This window comes from Pan paniscus, chromosome Y (genome assembly GCF_029289425.2).
Source record: "Pan paniscus chromosome Y, NHGRI_mPanPan1-v2.0_pri, whole genome shotgun sequence".
Taxonomy (NCBI): domain Eukaryota; kingdom Metazoa; phylum Chordata; class Mammalia; order Primates; family Hominidae; genus Pan; species Pan paniscus.
Window position 1 is genome coordinate 16,993,116 of NC_073273.2, and position 22,123 is coordinate 17,015,238.

Here is a 22,123-nt window from a genome sequence, read left to right on the forward strand (position 1 = left end):
AATTTTAAGGTAGATATTACATCTAAACACTTTTCAAATAGCATCAACAAGTATGAAATTACTTTGAAAACAATTCCTTTTCCTTTGAATACCTCAAAAAATTCATGGAGGAAGTCAGTATCTACCTCTCTCCACAAAACCAACATGTTTCTGTCAGTAATATGCAGGTAACGATGCAGAAATAACATTTCAATTTTTGATTTGCAAACAAGGTTTGGTATGCAATAACTATTATTTTGAATGCTTGCTTTAATATCTACTCGAGTCTCCTTTTTCAGATCGACTCTCCCCACCATCTACTATAGATGCCACATAACTTGAGCTACCATATGCTTCACGAGGATCAGGGAGCACCCTACCCAGAGAAGGCGCATTCCTTTGGTCTTTTCTGCAAACATGCTCACGATCACAATAATGAAAATCACCACAGCTCCTTGAGTAACTCTCCCAACTTCTGCCGTATCTATCTCGTGTATTACTATATGCATGGCAGGTGCTTCCACCATAAGACATCCGAGGCCCTCGTGTGGATGGTGCATCATGAGAGGTCCCTGCAGGGTTGATAAAATAATATGTGGGACTACATTTAAACATTTTTACTGCTATCATTAAAGCATGAAGTAGTTAAAGTACTATTTGGAAATATCTGCTTTCCTCCGCCTTTGTTGACAGGATATTAATCAAGTCTTCAATAGTCAGAAGGTTTTATTTAAGAGAAGTGTAAGAGTAGTATTTTGCAGCTTAACAAACTTAATTCTAAAGTAAATGCTCAGTCACATTTTCTTAACGTTAACTGAAGTTCTCACCTTCGTATCATTCCCTAGGCTTTATACTGATAATGAGTACCAGATAAGCACTGTTTATTTTATTATTTGTGCACAATGATGAAAATGAATAAATATGTTTCTGGGATGATCAAAAAAAAAAGAATACTCAATATTTAAACATGTTGCATATGTCCTTTACAATTTTCCTTAGAATTTCATTAAAATAACAATCCGGTCTATTAAATAAAATTCTGTAATTTACAAATCCATCCTGGACCCTTACCGTATCCCTGAAATGCATCTCTATAAGAACTTCCACGTAGATGTTCAGAATGATCTCTACCAAGGGCCTCACCATAGCCATCGTGATAACTAAATTGAAAAAAAAGTCTTTTCAATTTCCGAATGAACAATTTAAGAAATCCATTTGATAAATCCAGATAACATGACAGTACCTATATCCTCTAGAGGAATGTTCATCCCAACTAGAATGACCATAATCACGGTATGCATAGTCTCTAGGTGGTGGAGTATAATCCCTGGTTTTTCGGGAACTTGGACTATTTCTGCGTGCACAAGTTTAAGCAAGGAATGTTAAATTGTCAACTTGCAGTATCCAAAATAGAACTACATTACAACTTAAACACAGTTAAATTGCCAACCATCTAAATAAAATACCCACAGATCCCAAATGCCCAAAATGCCCAAATGCCCAAAAAGCACATGAAACAGATACTGATAATCAATGATGCAGGAAATGCATTTCAAATAAAAAAGGAGCTTCCACACTTCACACACACGCACTGGAAGGGCAATAAATTTTCAAAAGCAGGAAATAACAAGTGTTTGAGAGGATGTAGATAAAATGGAGCCCTGACACAATGTTATTTGGAATGAACAATATAAGAAATCTATTTGATAAATCCAGAAAAAGTTACAGTATCTATATCCTCTAGAGGAATGTTCATCCTGCATAGAATGACCATAGTCTCAGTATGCCTAGCCTCTAGATGGTGGAGCATAATCCCTAGTTTCTCGGGAACTTGGATGATTTCTCTGTGCATAAGTTTAAGCAACAAATTTTAACTTTTCATCTTCTAGTATCGAATACATGACTAACTTACAACTTTAAATTAAAAGGCCAAACATCTAAATAGATATTTCTCCAAATAAAATAGGCAAATGCCCAAAAAGCACAAGGGACAGATACTGATATTCAGTGATTCAGAAAATGCATTTCTTTTTGTTTTATTATACTTTAAGTTCTAGGGTACATGTGCATGATGAGTTAATGGGTGCAGAAAATGCATTTCAAATCCAAAATGAGATATCATATTTCACACACACAGATGAATGGCAATAAATTTTCAAAAGCAGGAAATAACAAGTGTTTGAGAGGATGTAGGTAAATTGGAGCCCTGATACAATGTTAGTTGGAACGAACAATTTGAGAAATCTATTTGACAAATCCAGAAAAAGGTACAGTACCTATATCCTCTGGAATCAGTTTCATGCCGACGAGAATGACCACAATCACGGTATGCATGGCCTCTAGATGGTGGAGCATAATCCCTAGTTTCTCGGGAACTTCGATGATTTCTGTATGCATAAGTTTAAGCAACAAATTTTAAATTTTCAACTTCTAGTATCCGATACATGACTAACTTACAACTTAAAATTAAAAGGCCAAACATCTAAATAGATATTTCTCCAAATAAAATGGGCAAATGCCCAAGATGCACATGGGACAGATACTCATATTCAGTGATTCAGAAAATGCATTTATTTATTTTTATTATACTTTAAGTTCTAGGGTACATGTGCATGATGAATTAATGGGTGCAGAAAATGCATTTCAAATCCAGAATGGGATATCATATTTCACACACACACACTGGAAGGGCAATAAATTTTCCAAAGCAGGAAATAACAAGTGTTTGAGAGGATGTAGATAAATTGGAGCCCTGATAGAACGTTAGTTGGAATGAACAATTTAAGAAATCTATTTGACAACTCCAGAAAAAGGTACAGTACCTATATCCTCTAGAGGAATGTTCATCCCGATTAGAATGACCATGATCACGGTATGCATAGCCTCTAGATGGTGGAGCATAATCCCTCGTTTCTTGGCAACTTGGATGATTTCTGTGTGCATAAGTTTAAGCAACAAATTTTAAATTTTCAACTTCTAGTATCCAATACATGACTAACTTACAACTTAAAAAAATTAAAAGGCCAAACTTCTAAACAGTTTTTCCCCAAATAAAATCGGCAAATGCCCAAAAAGCACATGGGACAGATACTCATATTCAGTGATGCAGAAAATGCATTTCTTTTTGTTTTATTATACTTTAAGTTCTAGGACACAAGTGCATGATGAGTTAATGGGTGCAGAAAATGCATTTCAAATCCAAAATGGGATATCATATTTCAAACACACATTGGAATGGCAATAAACTTCAAACAGCAGGAAATAACAAGTGTTTGAGAGGATGTAGATCAATTGGAATGCTGATACAATGCTAGGTTGGAACGGAACATGATGCAGCTACTATGGAGAAATGTGGTGGTTCCTCAAGAAAACAAACATCATTATCATAGGACCATGCAATTCCACTCATATACACCCAGAACCGAATAGGCATACTCAAACAAATATTGGTGCGTAGAAATACTCGGGTGGAAACAACCCAGATAAAATAATGGGTTAATAGCTTGTGGAAGGAGTGAAGTGCTATGATGTAAATGAACCTTCAGGACATCATGCAAAAGGAGAGGAGACAAATACAAAAAGTCATGTAGTGTTTGAGCACATTAACATTAAATACCCACAACAGGTTAAGTTCAGAGGCAGAACACTGACTGGTGTTATCTAGCAGCTGAGGAAAAGGAGAAACTGGGAGGGACTGCTTAACTGGTAGTTGGAGTTTTAATTTGGAGTAATGAAAATGTTCTGGAAGTCGATGGAGGTAGTTGTTGCCTGGCACAGAACGTATTAAACACCACTTAACTGTTCACCTTATAATATTTAATTTTGTTATGTGAATTTCATCACCACAGAAAAAAAAATCAACTGTGTTTTTTAATTTTTCCTTTACCCATCGTTAGTTGCATAACCATCATATCTTGGTGACATGCGATCATTTCTCCAGGAAGATATTGTCCCTCTGCGTGGAGGAACTCCATAATTCTCTCTTCTTTGTGACATGGGACCTTTAACATTCAAATGATGGAACATTACGTAAAGAACACCAAATCTGAAACGCTATTTTCTCTTCTCTCAAACAACTTTTTTAAATTATTTCTTCTATGACTCCATTCTTTGTTTCCTAAATTACTAGACAGACATGACACTGTGAATATTTCTCATGGCTTTGGATAATCCCATGGCTTCCACAAGGCCAGTTCTTCTAATGAAGCTGAAGGCAAACATTAATGCTTAGGTAAAAGTTCATTTGTAATGGTTAATAACTACTTAGTTCTTATTTTCCTTTTCATGTAAATTACTGATGACTGTGAGTGACACAGGGAAAACATGTAAAACCATCAAACTCTTCACTGATTTTAAAGTTTACATACATTGTCCTTTCTCAGCCAAAGAAGGTGGATTTTCCAATATCATTCTGTCCATCTCACACACACATAAATACAGCTACCTTTAAATGACTATATGCTAAATGTTTACATAAAAGTTCTTTATCTCTAACTGGTTGGCTCTATCTTAAATGTTGACAAATTTAAATGTATTAGTGAAGATTTTCTAATGATGGTCAGGATTTGCTTTTACTGCAAAGAAAGCAATGCTATGCAAGGGGTCATTACAACATTGTTGCTATTTCAAAATAGAAAGTTTCTCCTTTAATATATTCTTCACTTGCTATTCCTTAGAGGTCAGTGTTTCACATATGATACCTTCACTGGCTAATTTTCCAATGGAAATGTGTTGGCTTGGGTATCCTGAAGCCAATAAATACCTCCTTTCACCGATACTCTACGTATGAAATGTAAAATTGAAAATGGCAGTTTTTAACTTCCTCCATATGTGGATGGAGGACTAAGAAAGAATTTTAATTTGCTCTGCTTAAACTTCCTTGCTAAGAACTTTTATTTATTGTCTTATTTTCTTCTGCTCAGTCTGCAGTCTTACAATTCTCAAAAGTATTACTTGCATTCAACCCTACTGCTCACCTCATGTTGCTTAGTTCTAAATTCTCTCCTCAAATAATTTCAAATCTTACACTAAGGACCTTGTGTTAATGTTTAAACATCCCGGTACAATCTCAATTACTGATTTACATACACCTATATTTCACAACTCTGCATTTCTGTGATATCCACTTAATTTAAGAATTTTGGACTCCTACGTGTCTACCTCTCGAGCCTTAAATTTATTTTTAAATCATATTTAAGCCCAATGACTCCTTGTCTGCTAAATGCTCTTGTAGTTCTTTTGAATCTTCATGCAAGCAGTGAGTATGCCTTGCACATACGCATTACTGAGGTCTCAGAAGCTGGATGGCCAGGCTTAGCGGCTCACACTGTGAGTGAGTGTGGAAGGCTGAGGCAGCTGGACCGCTTGAGCCCCGGGCTTTAACATCAGTTTTGACAATGTAGTCAGATCCTCTCTCTACAAAAACATAGGAAAAAAATGTAGCTAGGTGTGCTGCTGCATGCCTGTAGTTGCAGAAACTCGGGAGGCTGAAACAGCAGAATTGCTTGAGCCCAGGAATTTGAGGCTATAGTAAGCCGTCATCTCACAAATTTGAGGCTATGGTAAGCCGTCATCTCACATAGTGCTCTCTCACCTAGTAAGAGCAAGACTCCAACCCGGCAAAGTCACCGAACAAGCAATTTTTAGAATGGGACACCAGGGGACTTAGGAAATGGAAGAATTAATTACATCAAGAAGCCTACCATCAAAGAATACTGCTAGGAACTTTTAGAAAAATTAAGGGGAATTTTCTAGCCAACACAGGATTAAAAGGAATGTTGGCCTCACTCTAATCACTTCTTTGATCTGCAATGAGAAGCTCAAGTATTTCTTCAACATAAATCTGAAATGTACCTAGTGAGATAGAAACTATAATAAAAGCTATCAATCAGCAATTATGCTCACGTATGTGTCACTTCCCTTTTGTTCAATGAACTTAAAGGTAAGCATTCAGGTAAAACGGCTCATTTTCAGTCATACAAAAACTACGGTCTTTCTGTCAGGTAGCATTTACCTTGGCTTCCCATCCAACTACTGCTTCTTGCCACAGCAGAAGGAGCAGATTTTTTCGGAGGAGGCCCTCCACTTCTTGAAGATGGACCTCTTTTAACTGGAGTGAGTCCCCTAGAATAACTCATCTTGAGATCAGGAGTGTATCCACCATCTTCTGAATTTCAAACAAAATCTTTTTAGTTAACTAACATCACTGTTTCTTAAATGGCTAAGTTTTAGTTGTTTACAAATATTTTCTACATTTTATAACAAATTCACATTTTGTCTAAACTAATAAAATTAGCATTCCTACATGGTATTAGTACACTTCAAGCAATAAAAGTTCATTTAGAAAATCTAGAAAGAAACTCAAGTATCATAATATATCGGTATGAGGGAGAGATGTGGGAAAATGGGGCGTGAACAGGGCAGAAACCTATCACTAAAATATCTAAATATAATAGGCATAAAAATATTAAAAGAAAAATGATAACTGACTGTTTATATCCTTCTGTAATGAGGAAAAATTTTCAAAGCACATCATAAAGATAAACTAATTTCCATTCAAAGAAACTCAAATATTTCCAATACCAAGAAGTCACATATCAGGAAAATACATTGTCTCTAAAATTTGTTAACACAATATAGAATTCTTAAAATTCCCTTATGAGACACTAATTTTCAGATGAGACTATGCTGAATTTTAACAGTCTTTAAGAATTGCATATTCGGTAATATAAACATATTTTTTTACATCTACAAAAATGTAGATATATGCCAATTGCCAGGTGGTGTTACAGGTTAGAATTTATATATACATTCTCGTCCGTGGCAGAGTATAATTGAACCTCACCCTCAAGATCAGTGGAGACAAAATAGCCATGAAGCTATGCATCTTAAACTGGAGCAAACACTGCAATTTCAACTTGAAAACAATCTCCAATTAATTACACGTCTGGTTATTAAAACTCCAAGTTAATTGTTAGAGTTTTGAAGGTTGGTTAATAGATAATACAACTTAACCAACAGGTTTATTTATTTATTTATTCAGATGCACTCTTGCCCTATCACGCAGGCTGGAGTGCCATGGCATAACCTTGGCTCACTGCAGCTTTTGCCTCCCAGGTTCCCGTGATTCTCCTGCCTCAGCCTCCTGAGTAGCTGGGATTACAGGTGCACGCCACCACGCCCAGGCAAATTTTTTTGTATCTTTAGGAGAGACAGGGTTTCACCATGTTGGCCAGGCTGGTCTGGAAATCCTGACCTCGTGGTCCACCTGCCCTGTACTCCCCAGGTGCTGAGGTGACAGGCGTGAGCCACCTCGCCCAGCCCATCCAACAGTTTTTTTTTTTTCCTTTTTTTTTTAAATATATGGTTTGTTTTTCTTTTGGATGTAAAGATGGACCCCTCATTTCTATTAAGTAAATCACTCATAAATATCATTTTCAGTGACTCAGCCTCCAGCAAAGAAAGATTCATACATATCTGTGAAGCCGTGGTTTTTAGAACTTTCCAGAGTCACACACTCTTTTCAGAAATTAAAGTTCTACATTTCTTCAATTGAAAATGCTTTATGGCAGGCCAATGTACAAACTCTCTGTATCAAAATTACAAAGCAATACATTTGCATAGATGTTTCCACATGTAGACACAAGAAAACAAATACTGCAAAATCAATCTTCAGTATTCAGTTACTTTTTCCTGTTGGAAAATTTTAAATATTACATCGTACTTTGATAATACAACTGACACGAAGTTCTGGGCCCTAAAGTAGAAAACTCTAAAGTATAATGAATATAAATGGGTTCTGCAGAAAACCGGTTGAGTACAGGCAATCAGCATTCACAAACACAACCCAGTTTCAAATGTGTGTTACTTCAATGCAAACTTACTATAATTTTAAAACAAATGTTAGATATTAGTTCAATCATTCTTCTAATACGCCTTTAGTACTTAGAAATAAGTTTGCTTATTATCAATAAGCTAATTTTCTCTTCATACAGGAAATAAAAAAATTGAGAAATTTCGATATCGTCAAACTTATTTTCTTTCAGTCCTATGGTTCCATCTTTATATTTTAAAACATTACCCAGGTGTCCTTCATGTGAGGGAAGCCACCCTCTTGTTCCTCCACTGCTTCCTCTTGCAGATCTCAGACTTCCTGAAGGGCTTCTGTTTCTCGAAGAAGCTGGTGGTCTCCGCCTACCATCACTTTGAAAAGATGGTTTCTTGGCTTGTTCTACTTTTATTGCTTTTCCATCCAAAGACTAGAAGTATTAAGGGTACTATCAATAACACTGGCACATTTAACGTATGCACATTTTACAAACATTTTTACATCAACTGTAGTTCAATTCGAGGTATTCTCTCTCAAAAGGAAACTTTTTTTTCTCCTAAAATGAACACATCTTTCGCAATGCCAAATTTGAGACAGTTACTGAGCACATGCCTTCCATTAAGGGACCAAACACAAATTCTATTTTTCAAATTCCTTGAAAACTTCTCCATTATTAAAAAAAAAAAACTCAAACATAAAAAAAAAAGATTGACCCATCACACATTCTATGGAAGAATGTGGCACATCTGTTTTTTACAATATATAATCCACTTCATCTTTGTAGTCACATCACTGATTTGAAAGTTGCAATGTCCCAACGAAACTTGTGTCATTTAAAAAAAACATGAGCTTACTTTTTCAGAGTGATTAGTCACATTACTCATTATGAGTTGTTTCTTGTTGGATTTGCTAACACTTACATAAAATGTCCCCATATGATTTACAATTCTATATTGACTCTAAAAATGTTTCTGTAAATGTGATCCTTGTTTGATCTCATTAAGTTTTCTTGCCTTACTCATTTCTTACCTTGCCTTAGACGTGCCCCTAAAAAACGAATCTTAATATAGTACTTCAGGTAATTTCTCAGAAATGCTTAACTATCCTAATTAATTTCATAATAACATTTTTCACTGTAATCTTTTCTACAGGCCACAGCAATTTTTGAAAACAGTTCAGCTAATAATGTGATTTTAAAATTACATGGCTTTTGTTATTTGGAGGAAGGACTTAAATCCCTGAACAAGACCCCTTGCAGCCACATCGCCCGTTGTTCCTACCTTGAAACTTCTTTTGTTATTTCTGGGCTCAAAATATTTTCCCCAGATTTGCCCACGGCTGCTTCCTTCCCAGTGTTCTGAAGTCAGCCAAAATTCCTTAACTGTTAATTCCCTCTGAAAACTCGAAGAACCTCCTTTATTGGCCATCTTAACATTAATGTGCATACAACATTCATAGTTATTTTAACACAATAAAATATGTGAGATGAAGTAATTTAGAAATAACGTTGGCTGGGCGCGGTGGCTCACACCTGTAATCCCAATACTTTGGGAGGCCGAGGCAGGTGGATCATGAGGTGAAGAGATACAGCTCATCCTGGCTAACAGGGTGAAACCCCATCCCTACTCAAAGTACAAAATTAGCTGGGCGTGGTGGCATGCCTCTGTAGCCCCTGGTACTGGGAGGCTGAGGCAGGAGAATCGCTTGAACCCGGGAGGCGAAGGTTGCAGTAAGCCAAGATGGCCCCACTGCAATCCAGCCTAGGGCATGCAGCGAGTCTCCATCTTAAAAAACAAACAAACGAACAAAAACTTTACACAAATTATCTGCCCTTTTGCTTGAAAACTAGAGGGAAAAAAGAAATTATCATAGATTCCTATACAGAAGTCAAAATTATCTCCATACCTACCACAAAGCCATGAACCAAAAGCAACTCTCGGTTTCTACCACAGCTTGAAATACTAATTTATAAGGGTGAATAAAAATGTACTTTCTGCTATGTGACAGGAAGTGTGCTAGATGTAACAGAAAGAAAAGCAACTAGCAAGACTTAAATATGCACTATATACAATTTCACGATCAATAGATTAATACATAGTACAGCGAGTAGAAAATACCTACAATACGCAATGAGGAAGAAAATATGAAATCTAAGTGGTTTTTGAAGCATAAATTTTATTTATGAGCCATACACAGGGAAGGATAATTCTCAAGAAGTCTAAAAAAGCACTTTGGGAATAGCCTGAAGACTAACAGGACCTAAAAACAGATTGGGATAACGTTATTTATTTATTTTATTTATTTTTTGTTGTTTTGAGACGGATTCTTGCTCTGTTGCCAGGCTGGAGTGCATCGGCGTGGTCTCGGCTCACTGCAACCTCTGCCTCCTTGGGTTTAACCGATTCCCCTGCCTCAGCTTACTGACTAGCCGGAACTACAGGCACACACAACCAGATGCAGCTAATTTCTTTTTTTTTTTTTTTTTGTATTTTAGTAGCAACAGGGTTTCACCATGTTGGCCATTATGGTTTCTTTCTCCTGACCTTGTGATCTGCCCGCCTTGGCCACCCAAAGTGTTGGGATTACATGCATGAGCCACCATGCCCGGCATGATTGGGATAATGCTATAAAGCAAAAAACACTAAAGAGCACAGAATGGAATGCTCTTGACTACAATGTAAAGGAATTCAATAATTAACATAATTACATAGAAGTTTAAAGCTTAAGTAAACACACAATCTCTAGATTTAAGACTCAACAGGACAAGAGACCATTGGTTCAATCAAAACAAGTCCTCAAACACACTGGGGAAATGAGTAATTAGCTATTCATGTTACATAAATTACTCTGGTGACAGGAAAGAAATGTCCTTAGGAGAAAAAGCAAGCACGGAGCCAAGAATGCCAGTTACTTCTTCTGTTATCTGACTTCAATGTTCTCATATTATTTTCTATTTTCAACTACTTAACCTTTCCGTAAATGTAAGGGTCTCATTTAAATACACTTTTGCAAGAATATATTTTCATAAAATACATTCTTCAAGAAGGAAAGAGTCTTTCCTTCTTGTGCATCTGTTATTAATAGCATTTAATAAATATTGACTTATTACTTTCATTTACATGAGGGTTCCTTTTAAGTTTTAAAGCTCTTCAAAACCTTTTAAAATCTATTTGCACTCATATCGAAATACAAACATAGAAAAAGGTTACCAAATATTAATTTATAGAATGTTAATTCCAATACCCTTCCAACTACACTTGCACGTATATGGCACAAAAAAGAGGATGGCTTCATATGTCATTCTACTATCTTCAAAAGTTTAGTAATATTAAAAAGACCTAGAAATATTGTTAATTGAAGAACAGAGTTAGAATATTAGTAATAAGGGACTCTTACCTTTCCATTCATATCTTTGGCAGCATTCTTAGCATCTGCAGGGTTCTCAAAAGTAATAAATGCAAAGCCTCTGGATTTGCTGGTTCGATCCTTTATCAAAAGAACTAAAATATATGAAAACATTTTACATTCATATAATGGACTCATCAAGGTACTCACCATCTAAAGGTTACATCAAACTAAAAAATAATTGCATTTCACATCACTATTATGGTTCTCAGTACTCAGTCACCCCTACAGTCAGTCTAGTTTATTCCAGTTTGTTTCGGAACTCCACAGCACATTTACTTTCCCTCATTTTCCTTTCTAAGTAGTAGGTTATCCTTTCCACAGAACCTTAACCTACTACTATGAGAATTTTCCAAATATCAAACGGATACTACAAAATAAGAGTTTAAAATGCATAAGGCATTTTAACGTAGGTATACAATGAACTTCGAAAAAATATATTTTTTCAAAACATATATATATAACATACATATTTTAAACATACATATTGAAATATACATGTGAAAATACACACACACACACACACACACACACACACACAGAGACACGGTTTGAAGAGTTACCTTCTGATATGGGACCATGTTTCCCAAATACTGCTTTAAGCATCTTCTCATTGGTTTCTCTATTGAGGCCACCAATGAAAAGCTTGCCAGGATGATCTGCTTCTACCATTGTGCTGTAAATGGTAAAAAATTATCTATATTTAGATATAAATAAGCTAAAAAGAGAAAATTTTATTACGTACTGTGCTGAAAACCCAAGTAAAATTCCCTTCCCGAGGCTGACATCTTTTTAGTATTTCTTACTTTATATATGTAAAATTTGTAACACTCAGAGCAGAGGGGCACTAACTTCATGGACAAATGCTGCATTTTAGTATGTACCTGACAAAATCTCACTTCTAAAAATTAGATAAGAAAAGCTATTGTAATTTTCCTCAGTTGCAATATGAAGAATGTCCCCATTTAAATAATTTTATTTGAAAAGAATCTATTTATGAGGTACAGTGTGATGTTTTGCATATTTTCTTTCTTGAGATGTATGTCTCCTGTTGCCAAAGTGAACTGCTCACTGCAGGCTCTTCCACCCAGCCTCAACTGATCTTCCTACATCTCAGCTTCCCAAGTAGCTAGTACTACAGGCGCTTTCTACCACAGCTGGGCAATTTTTTTGTATTTTTAAAAATAGACAAGGGTTTCCCCATAGTGCCCAAGCTAGTCTCCAAATCTTCGGCTCAAGTGTTCTGCCGGCTTGGGACTACCAAAGTGATGGGATTTCAAGGGTGACTCACCACACTCAGCATGATATTTGGATAAGAGATTAAATCGAGCTACTTAAAATGTTCTAGGAGGAGAATATTCTAAATATTTTACCATCTTTTAGTGATTTGAAATATACAATAGGTCAAAGATCCCCGAACCCTAGCCTTCAACCCGTACCTATCTGTGGCCTGAATGTGATGCCGGAGGATGACATGTAATACCTGTCTGTGGAGAATGTAACGCCTGAGGATGACCTGAGGTGGTACACTTTTATCCGGAAACCATCCTCCCTACTCCCTCGCTGGCCCTCCCTGTCCCCGTGACAGCCTCACTGCCCCACCTGGCCTCTGTCACATTGCTCCTACCGGAAGACCCGCCCCACCACGTGCCCCTCGGAGCCCTGCCGCCAGCCCCCACTCCCAAACGTGTCCACCTCGCCGCCTTCTTCCCCTGCGCAACCCTTGTCTGAGGAAAAACTGACTTCTACTAAACCAGTCCCTGATGCGAAAATAGCAATGAAAGAGTCCATTACGTTACCCAGGCTGGTCTCAAACTCCTGACTTCAAGCCATCCTCCGACCTCCACTTCCCAAAATGCTAGGATTACAGGAGTAAGGCAGTGTGCCAGGTTAACAGAATAACTTAAGCGCATCTATTTTGTTCCAGTTTTCGGCTATCTAACTCCATTTATCTCGGTTACACCCACTTATTCGGTTTAAATTATTTACGGTGCCAAAGATACATGAAACATCTTTCAAATACTGTCATACAACGAAGGAGACAATCACAGGCTTTACAGAGGCAAACTGAAACTCAGATTATTTGTGGCCCCATATTTCTACATACACTAAAGTAACACAATTTATGTCAAAATTTGATAATTTCTTCCAAGCAAATCAGACACGCGACATGTGCTAACTAAAAGTGTGACTTTTTAATCGCAGTGGTTAAGTGTATTGCCTGTATTCTGAATTATGACCACATTCACAGAGAAAACCCGCTTTAATAAAAAGTGCACATGAAAACAAATGGCGGCTTAGCACCATCTCCCACAACTAGTCGGACATATTAGGCACTTAAAGGTAGAATCCTCAGCAAAAATCAATGAGTTTAACGAAAGTGAGTCTCTTAATAGCACTGAGGAGTTCTTTCCCCCACTGACTCCTCCCGTAATTCAACAACCACACATAGAAAACCCATCCCCTTTTGTAGACAAAATCCCAAACCTTTGCTTTCTATTCTTGCCGAGAGACCCAGCTGTCCAGAGAAACAGAAAATACCTGCGATTTTTAGTAGGACAAAGAGCCTGAGGTTCGCCTGGCCCTCAGGCCGTACGGAACCGGCTTCGGAACACCACAGGGCCAACTGCGGGAAGGACAGCGGCAGCTACCCTGAGAGGGAAGGACGCCAGAAGCCGTGCCCGGAAATCCCGCCTACCTCCAGCGGCCAATCATTGCGAAGGCGGTGGGCGTCAGCCAGTTCCTGCGAAGGCTGTGGGCGTGTCCTGAGGCCCCTCCGCCCCAGCTGGCCTGCAGCTCCATCATCTCGCGGTAACTCTTCCGAGACCACGCTTGTGCCATGTGGCGGGCGGCGGTGGAATAAGGCACACGCGAACTGTGAGCCCTTTGCAATTGTGGGCATGGAAGACCTACACCCTAACTGGCATCCTGAGTGTGGCAAGACATTAATTAACCCACAGGGAACACATGAAACATCTCACTTCATTAGGCAGGCTAGGCTGATGGTACCGAATATTGCAGATCCAGAGGGGAGAGAGAGGGACAAGCGCTGCCCGCTGGGGCGAGGGCAGCGGCGGTGGCTTGGGGGGATTGGGGCAGGGCGGGTGCGTGGGACTAAAGTTGACTGGTACGTTGCTGAGGTGGAATTCCTCTGCACCAGAAGCTGAAACCCTGCAAGGATTCTGTCAGGTCTAGGCAAATACATACTCCGAGTTCCATGGTTCCTCCCTGAGGATGCTGTACTCACAGGGGCATTCCAAAGGACTTCTCATCCTGTGTCCTGGGCACACGGGAGGCCTACCGCCATGGTCGCCAATGCAGTGATCCGTGTGCACTGCTTTGCTGGTGCAGAGGCTCTCACAAATGCAGTGGTGGCCGTGGTGCCTGCTAGCGGGGCTCTGGAAGCCAGGGCCTTGGCATCCGACTCCAGGGCTGCTGTGCGCAGCTAACCCTGCTGGGTATCTGAGCCGCAGTGTGAGAGTGACAGGCTAAGGGCCCTGTGGGGCTCCCCAGGAACCCTGTTCCACATAGGTGTAGGATGTGGTTCTCAGCAGGGCAAGGCCCGCAGGCCTCTCCTGGAGTTGCCCCCAGAGTCGAGGGGTGCCGGGGGAGGGGGTGGGGGGTGGGAGGCACAGGCTTTGCTCTGTTGGAGCCTCAAGGAGGGCACCATGTTAAGGCTGGAGGCTGTGCAGGAGAGGATGGTCTGTGCACAGAGCAGGAAGACAACCCTGGGGGAAGAGGCATGCTAGTGGGGGATGACATCATTGCAGAGATGGAGGTGGTGGCCAAGGAGGAGGCCAATGTGGAGCCACAGCAGGAGGACCTGCAGGCACAGCCTGGCCCTGGCCCCAGTACGCCCCGGCCAGCAAGAGACTCGCTGGACGTCCTTCACTTGGAGCTCCGCTACGTGAATGTCCCAGGCCACATGGCATCCCCGGCTTCTGGGCCAGAGCCATATCCTTGCAGCTTCCAATTCGGGATGGTTGGCAGCAGGGGATGGGCGCCGAGCTCCCGGGAGCGGAGGTGGGGGGAAACAAGGTGGTAGGCACTGGCGGTCAGCCAGGATTCAGGGCATGGGGGACAACAAGGGGAACCGAGAACAGGCTCATGCACATAGGAGGGCAGCTGAATTGCATGTGCCCTGAGGGCATGTGGTAGGGACAGGAAGCCAAGCACAGCACTCACCAGGGAGAACAGCAGCGCCAAGGACCCATCATAACAGCAGAAAGTTGAAGGATACGATTCACTGGGAAAGTCCCTGGAGGAAGGGGAGTCTGCATGCCCATGCCAGCCATGGAACTTCCCTGCTCCCCTTGCCTGTGTCCAGCAAGCTTACCCCAGAAACACAAGGTGCTCAAGACTCGATGTCACTGTGCACGGGGCTGCTGTCCTATGCAAGGCAGGCACTGTCTCCCCAGACACAATTTCTTCCCTGTGCCAGCACTGCACCCAAAGATGTTTAGGCCCTGAGTATATATAAGCTCCCTTGAAACCACTCGAGCTCCATGGGGAGAGCCAGGCACAGCCCCGTAGCTACTTCTACCCACAGCGGTTGCCTGGGGTGGACACGTGCACCCCTCAGGGAGACCAGGAGAAGGAGAGACCACACACTCAGACAGCAGCAGAGCCTGTCTAGCACCCAGCACAGGAGGGCCTCCTGCAGCTCAGAAACGCCGAGCAAGTAGTCGCCTCACACAACAACACCCCGCCCCCAACCCCCTGCCCACTTCTTCAGTGCCAGTCCCTGGTCAGAGCAGGTTGTCTGGGCCTGCCTCCACCCACCACCAAGACCACCACAGCTCTGATGGTGCCCTCCACGCCAGACAGAGACAGAGGGCCTGGAAGGGAAGGTGCCCTGCCCCACACTCTCCGTGCTCTTGCAAAGTTGCAGGGTGTTTCCTTGCACGCCCACCCAATCATCTGGCGGCTCCTTGACCAGAGGCAGCTTGTGCGGCACACCCAGATGTTGGCCGGGATCACAAATGATGATGAAGTCCTGCTAAGCTACGTACGCGATGGATTTGCAGGTCAGGCTAAGGAGCCTGAGTCTTCGGGAGGGGTCTGGTGTCTGGGTCAGGTTGAGGTACCCCTGGGACCCGGGGGTGTCTCAATGAGAGAGTTGGGAAGGAGAAACACACGCTTCACCCCAGCTAACAGGTCACCTCACCCCAGCTACATGAAATGCTGCTTTGAGTACGTCCTCTTTCTCCTTCTTGGCCAGGTAAGGGGAGGAAAGCAACTCTTCCGGGTACCGGCGGCAGGATGAAGTTTTCCTTTTATCACAGTCTTTACTTCCACAATGAAGTGATCATTCGGGAGTACTGCCTTGGCGTCCTCGGTAAGGAGCGCCTCCCAGCATGGTAGGGGAGCTGGTGTGTGGGAGGGTAGGTCTGGCATGAACCTTCCTGACTCCTCTCTCTGCAGGATACGGGATGTCTCATTCCACTGCAGTCTAGCGGTTGTGGGATCAGGAAGGTCAAGCCTCCAGCTGCAGGCCGTACAGCTCCTACCTGACCTTCTTCAGCTGGTTGGCTGAGCATGACTGCCCAGGTTCTGGCAGGATTGCTGAGGTGAGCGCCAGGTAGGGCATCATGGGAAAGGATCTTGCTGGTCATTCCTTGGCCTCTGGGGAACTGGCTTTGAGCCATGACCTGAACTAACCTATACCCACTTCTGCAGTCCCCTAGATCATCAGCCAGAGCCTGTAGCTCAATCCCCTGCAGTACTTCTCCAGGGAGGGAGGCCATTAGAGCGTGAACAGAGAGGAGGCCAGGTGAGCAGTCTAGGGCTGGGGACTGAGAGGCGGTTGATTCCTGGAGTTGTGCCCCACATGGAGAATCCAAGCCTCAGGGAGGTGACTGCAGTGAGCAATCCCACGCCATCCATGGGCTGGCGGAGAAATGGCCATCAAAGAACTGTAACACCCACATTTTAGGATTGGGGCACCTTAAGCCGCCTAAGAGGAATAAGTGTCTAAGGTCAGTGGGTGAGAAGCAAGGCTCAAGTGGTGGCTGTCTCATCATCCCTCACCGGCTGAGGCCTGAGGCCGGCTACCACTTGGGGCTCAGTTTGGGCTCAACCAGGGCCCTCTCGCCCTCCACGCAGATATCCTCCCAAGGCCCCTCTCTACGTCCTCCCTGATGGGCTGTCCCACGCCCATCATTTTTTGTTACAATGATCCCAGGCTTCCCTGAGATGCTTTCTGCCCTCTGCCATCATCACTCACACTTCCCTGCCCCACCCTGCCCCACCAGACAAGAGAGGCCGCTACACAGGGAATCTGGAGAACCACACTGGGCTCACAGGGGAGGAAATGTGAAGAGATTGCAAAATGGATGAGCCCTTCATTGTGTGTCCAGGGAGGGAACCTGGCTGGGAATTAAGGCCCACCTGAGTAGTGGTGTGGACACCCAGTGTTACTTATCATGATGCAGACCTGCTTTCTCACATCCCCTCATATTAATATGGAAGTTATTTTCTTGGAGTAGTGAAACAATGTGCACAAAGAAATAGTGTTTGTTCAGATTTGTGTAGAAATACAGCAGACGCGTCCCTTTTCCTTTACAATTCTCATGTGAGACTTGAAGTGTTTATTGAGTTGTAAGATACATTTTGATGGTTCTGCCCACAGCAAATTTTATGATCATGTTTGCACTGCAGAGACATGGAATCCAGAAAAGTTTTGAGTGACTTTCAGCTTCTTTTAGAGTACTTACTTGTAAATTTTGAATTTTTTTCCGTATAGTTCTCTTCAGTTTATTATTTTAATTTTATATGCAAGGTGATTCATTTGTTTTATTTGCCTTTTGTGGAAACTTCGTTTTAATGTACTTTCTGTTTTCTGTTAGATATGCGAGTTGAACTGTGAGTACAAAATTTTTATTTGCATTATTTAGTTGTTTTGGGGTGTCTGTGTGTGTTTTGAGGAGTATTGCTCTGTCACCCAGGCTGGAGTGAAGTGGCAGGATCTTGGCTCAACCTCAACCTCCGCCTCCCAGCTTCAAGCAATTCCCCTGCCTCGGCCTTCTGAGGAGTTGGGATTACTGGTGCATGCCACCATGTGCAGCTAATTTTTGTATTTTTAGTCAAGACTGGGTTTCACCATATTTGCCAGGCTGGTCTCCCACTCCTCACCTCAAGTGATCCACCCACTTTTGCCTGCCAAACTGCTAGGCTTACAGCGTGAGCCACCATGCCCAGCCTCATGTATTTCTTTATGTATTAGAACCCTTCTTCTACTCTCTTCATGTACACATATTTTAGAGTGATTGAAAGAATGTATTTTATTTATTTAGTCAATAGTACAATTTTAAAAGTAATCTTTTTATTCAGTAAATACAGTATTGTGAATAGGTTAAGCCTTGTATAGTATTGTCATTCTCTCTTTCATAAATTTTTCAAGAACTCTGATACTGTTTCCATCCCCCCGCCTCCGAGGAGAACATGCAGATAGGTCCAAAAAATTGTGGAAGTGAGTGGGTAGGAAAATATAATTTGAAGGCCGGACGGGGTGGTTCACGCCTGTAATCCCCACACTTTGGGAGGCCAAGGCTGGTGGATTACCAGACGTCAGAAGTTCAAGACCAGCCTGGTCAACATGGTGAAACCCCATCTCTACTAAATATTCGAAAATTAGCTGGGCATGGTGGCAGGTTCCTGTAATCCTAGCTATTTGGGAGGCTGAGGCAGGAGAATCGGTTGAACCCAAGAGGCGGTGGTTGCAGTGAGCCAAGATCACGCCACTGCACTACGGCCTGGGTCACGAGACCAAAGCTTTGTCTCCACCACCCCACAACCCCCAAAAAGCATTATTTTGGGAAAAACCCATCCAGCACTTGTAAAAATAAGGAATTATTAGGCATGGCCACTGTAGTGGTCTAAAACACACTTTGAAATTCTTCTCAAACCCATTTGAAAATATTCCTGATGGAGCTGAACACAGTACTCTGCCTAAGTCTCCTGCTCTCATGGGGACAAACCCCTTAGGAGCCCCCGACCAGTACATCACGCAGTCTAACACCCTGATAACACTATGCCGAAGGAACATCCAATGGAGAGACTCAAAGAAACAGAACAAGGTGTCTGAGCATCTCAGCAGTCCAGCCCCTGCTATTTGAGTCACGCTAGCCATGGCACCAGGGAGATGAGAAGACACCCGCCAATGTCCCCATCTTTGGCCATCACTAGATTGCATCCTCCTGAGTGCCCCTGAACCACATTCATTTGGCTGAGAGACTGAGGGCGATTGCAGAGACTGACCGTTAGGAAATTATAATTATGGTTTTAAGCCACTAAGTTTTAGATAATTCTGAAAAGCACTTCAGACTCCTAGAAAAACTGAGTTGTCTACTGACTTCATTGCAGAGAGCTGTAAAGGCCAACATCATGAATGCTAATACCCTGGAAAAGTCAAATCATCCAGACTCTTCTAAGCACAACAGATCTTTAATGTCCCTTCGCTATGGCTGGAGAATAATCTAACATGTATCTGATAGAGTTGTTTGAAAGCCTCTGTTCACATCTCTCAGACTGGTATGGGTCAACTCTGGTCTGGTTTAATTCTAGGCAACTGCAGCAGCTCACCTTTCATTTAGGTCATGGCCTACCCTGATTTTTTTGATCACTGACTGTGTCTTTGTCTGTGTGTGTATGTTTTGTGTGTTACCATATTTTATCTGAGGAGGCTAAATAGTAGTACTATAATTGTTTTGTAAACATAAAACATTCCAGGAAGTCAATATTGCTGATCAATCCAGCTTTAAAACAGATACGCAATTAGACATGACAAGATGCCACGTCTAGTATCGTACCAAAGCTAGCCAAGCTTGGTGGCCCATGGATGTTATCCCAGCTACTTGGAAGGCTGATGCAGGAGAATCCATTGAACCCTGGTGATGGAGTTTGCAGTAAAGTGAGATCACACCACTGTGCTCCAGCCTGGGCAGCAGAGCGAGACGCTGTCTCAGAAATAAAAAGAGAATAAAATAATAAAATAGGAGAGATCACGGGAGAGAGAAATGCATACAGCTGGGTGGGCACTGTGGCTCATGCCTGGATCCCAGCATTTTGAGAGGCTGATGTGGGTGGATCACTAAAGGAAAGGAATTCAAGACCAGCCTGAGCAAATATTGTGAAACCTGGTCTCTACTGAAAATACAAAGAATTTGCCAGGATTGGTGTCATATGATTGCAGTCGCAGCTGCTTAGGAGGGTGTGACTGGACGATTGCTTGAACCCGTGATAAGGAGGGAGCAGTGAGCTGAGATCACGCCACTGCACTCCAGCCTAGGTGACAGGGCAGGATTCTGTCTGAAAAAAAAAAATAAATCAGTGAGAGAGAAAGATACAGAGACAAAAAGAAAGAAAGACAGGAAGGAAGAAAGGAAGGGAGGGAAGGAGGAAGGGAATGAAAATTTGTACCTAACAGTTGTAAATACTTTTGGCATACATGTGATATTTTGATACAAGTAATGTGAACTGGTAAGGGAGGGATCAAAGAGGGGATGGGGGTGGGTTAAATTATACTTGCTTAGAAGGAATCATATCTAGTGTTCAGTGGCACAGGATGACTACACCTAATAATGATTTATTGTACATCTCAAAATAATTAAAAGAGCAAAGGTGAAATGTCGCTGATACCAAGAAAAGATACGCCAGACTCAGTGAGGTGGAATGTCGCTCATAATAAGAAAAGATATGCCAGACTCAGTGGCTCACTGCTATAATCACAACACTTTGGGAAGCCAGGAAAGGAGGATCATTTCGGTCTGGGAATTTGAGACCAGCCTGAACAACATATCCAAAGCATTGTCCCTACCACACACACACAAACACAAAAGCTGGGCATGGTGGTTGGTGTGTGTCCGTAATTCCAGCTACTTGGGAGGCTGAAATGGAAGGCTTGCACATTTGAACCCCGTGTTCAAGGCTGCAGTGAGCTATGATGGTGCCACTGCAGTCTAGGCTGGACAACAGTGTGAGACCTTGTCTCTAAAAAAGAAAAAAGAATCGATAACTGCTTGAACTGAAGGATACCCTATTTATTATTGATATATTTGTTGATTGACATAATTATTTTTGTGTTGGAGTCGCACTCTGTCACCCAGGCTAGAGTGCATGGTGCAATATCGGCTCACCGCAGCATCAGGCTCCCAAGTTCAAACCATTGTCCTGCCTGAGCCTCCCAATTAACTGCAACGTACTACAGGCAGGCACCACCATGCCCGGCTAATTTTTGTATTTTTGGTAGAGATGGGGTTTCATGGTGTTGGCCAGCCTGGTCTTCAACTCCTGTCCTAAAGTGCTCTGCAAGCCTCGGCCTCCCCAAGTGTTAGAATTAGAGACCTGAGCCATCACACATGGACAGTAAGATACACAAGACTCGGGGGATTTATCTTTTCACTTCATCCTCACAATGCTACAGGTGAATGAAAACACTTCATAACACGAATAACTCACTTGAAAATCAAAGTTGGTAACTTCTCCCTTTAAAATTATTTGTAAACTTACCCTATAAAAATTGATGATTGTGTCAAAATTTTTCAAGAACATACTTCCTCCTTGCAGATTAGTCTGTCAATTGTAAGAATTATGGACTGCAAAACTTCTGGAACTTGATGTATTTCATTTCTTTAGTTTGTATAATCAGGAAAATTAATTCATTTAGTTATTTCGGTCTAAATATTTTTATCATTCAATGATGTCTTAAAACTTTAAGCAATCCCGTCGGAAACTTTATGCTGTTGTTTATGTTTTATACACTTCACTTTCCTCTAAGTATGAGGTTTAAAGTGTTTCCATTCATATTATCAATTAAATACGATAGGCTGACAGTGGAGGCACATGCCTATGATCTTAGCACTTCGGGAGTCTGAGGAGGGTGGATCAGGATTTTAAGAACAGCCTGGCAAA

The 22,123-nt window shown here is 41.7% G+C and overlaps 1 protein-coding gene across 1 annotated transcript; it reads right to left on the reverse strand.

Annotated features, from left to right (window-relative positions):
• Window positions 1-249: 249 nt before the first annotated feature.
• LOC129395729 (RNA-binding motif protein, Y chromosome, family 1 member F/J-like) lies at window positions 250-11,884 on the reverse strand. Its single transcript, XM_055107146.2, has 11 exons — window positions 11,776-11,884; window positions 11,204-11,307; window positions 8,060-8,237; window positions 5,993-6,145; window positions 3,866-3,980; window positions 2,802-2,912; window positions 2,256-2,366; window positions 1,772-1,821; window positions 1,223-1,283; window positions 1,051-1,139; window positions 250-551 (listed from the first exon to the last, which is right to left on the reverse strand). The coding sequence occupies exons 1-11, from the start codon at window positions 11,882-11,884 to the stop codon at window positions 250-252; spliced, it is 1,383 nt and encodes a 460-aa protein (XP_054963121.1).
• Window positions 11,885-22,123: the final 10,239 nt, after the last annotated feature.

Excerpts from the sequence above, each read along its gene's own strand:
- LOC129395729 (XM_055107146.2), bottom strand. The coding sequence starts at position 11,884 with ATGGTAGAAGCAGATCATCCTGGCAAGCTTTTCATTGGTGGCCTCAAT. Across the intron at positions 11,308-11,775 it reads ACATGGTCCCATATCAGAAG|TTCTTTTGATAAAGGATCGA; the intron begins GTAACTCTTCAA and ends CATATATTTTAG. Across the intron at positions 2,913-3,865 it reads GGTTATGCAACTAACGATGG|AAATCATCCAAGTTGCCAAG; the intron begins GTAAAGGAAAAA and ends TTATGCACACAG.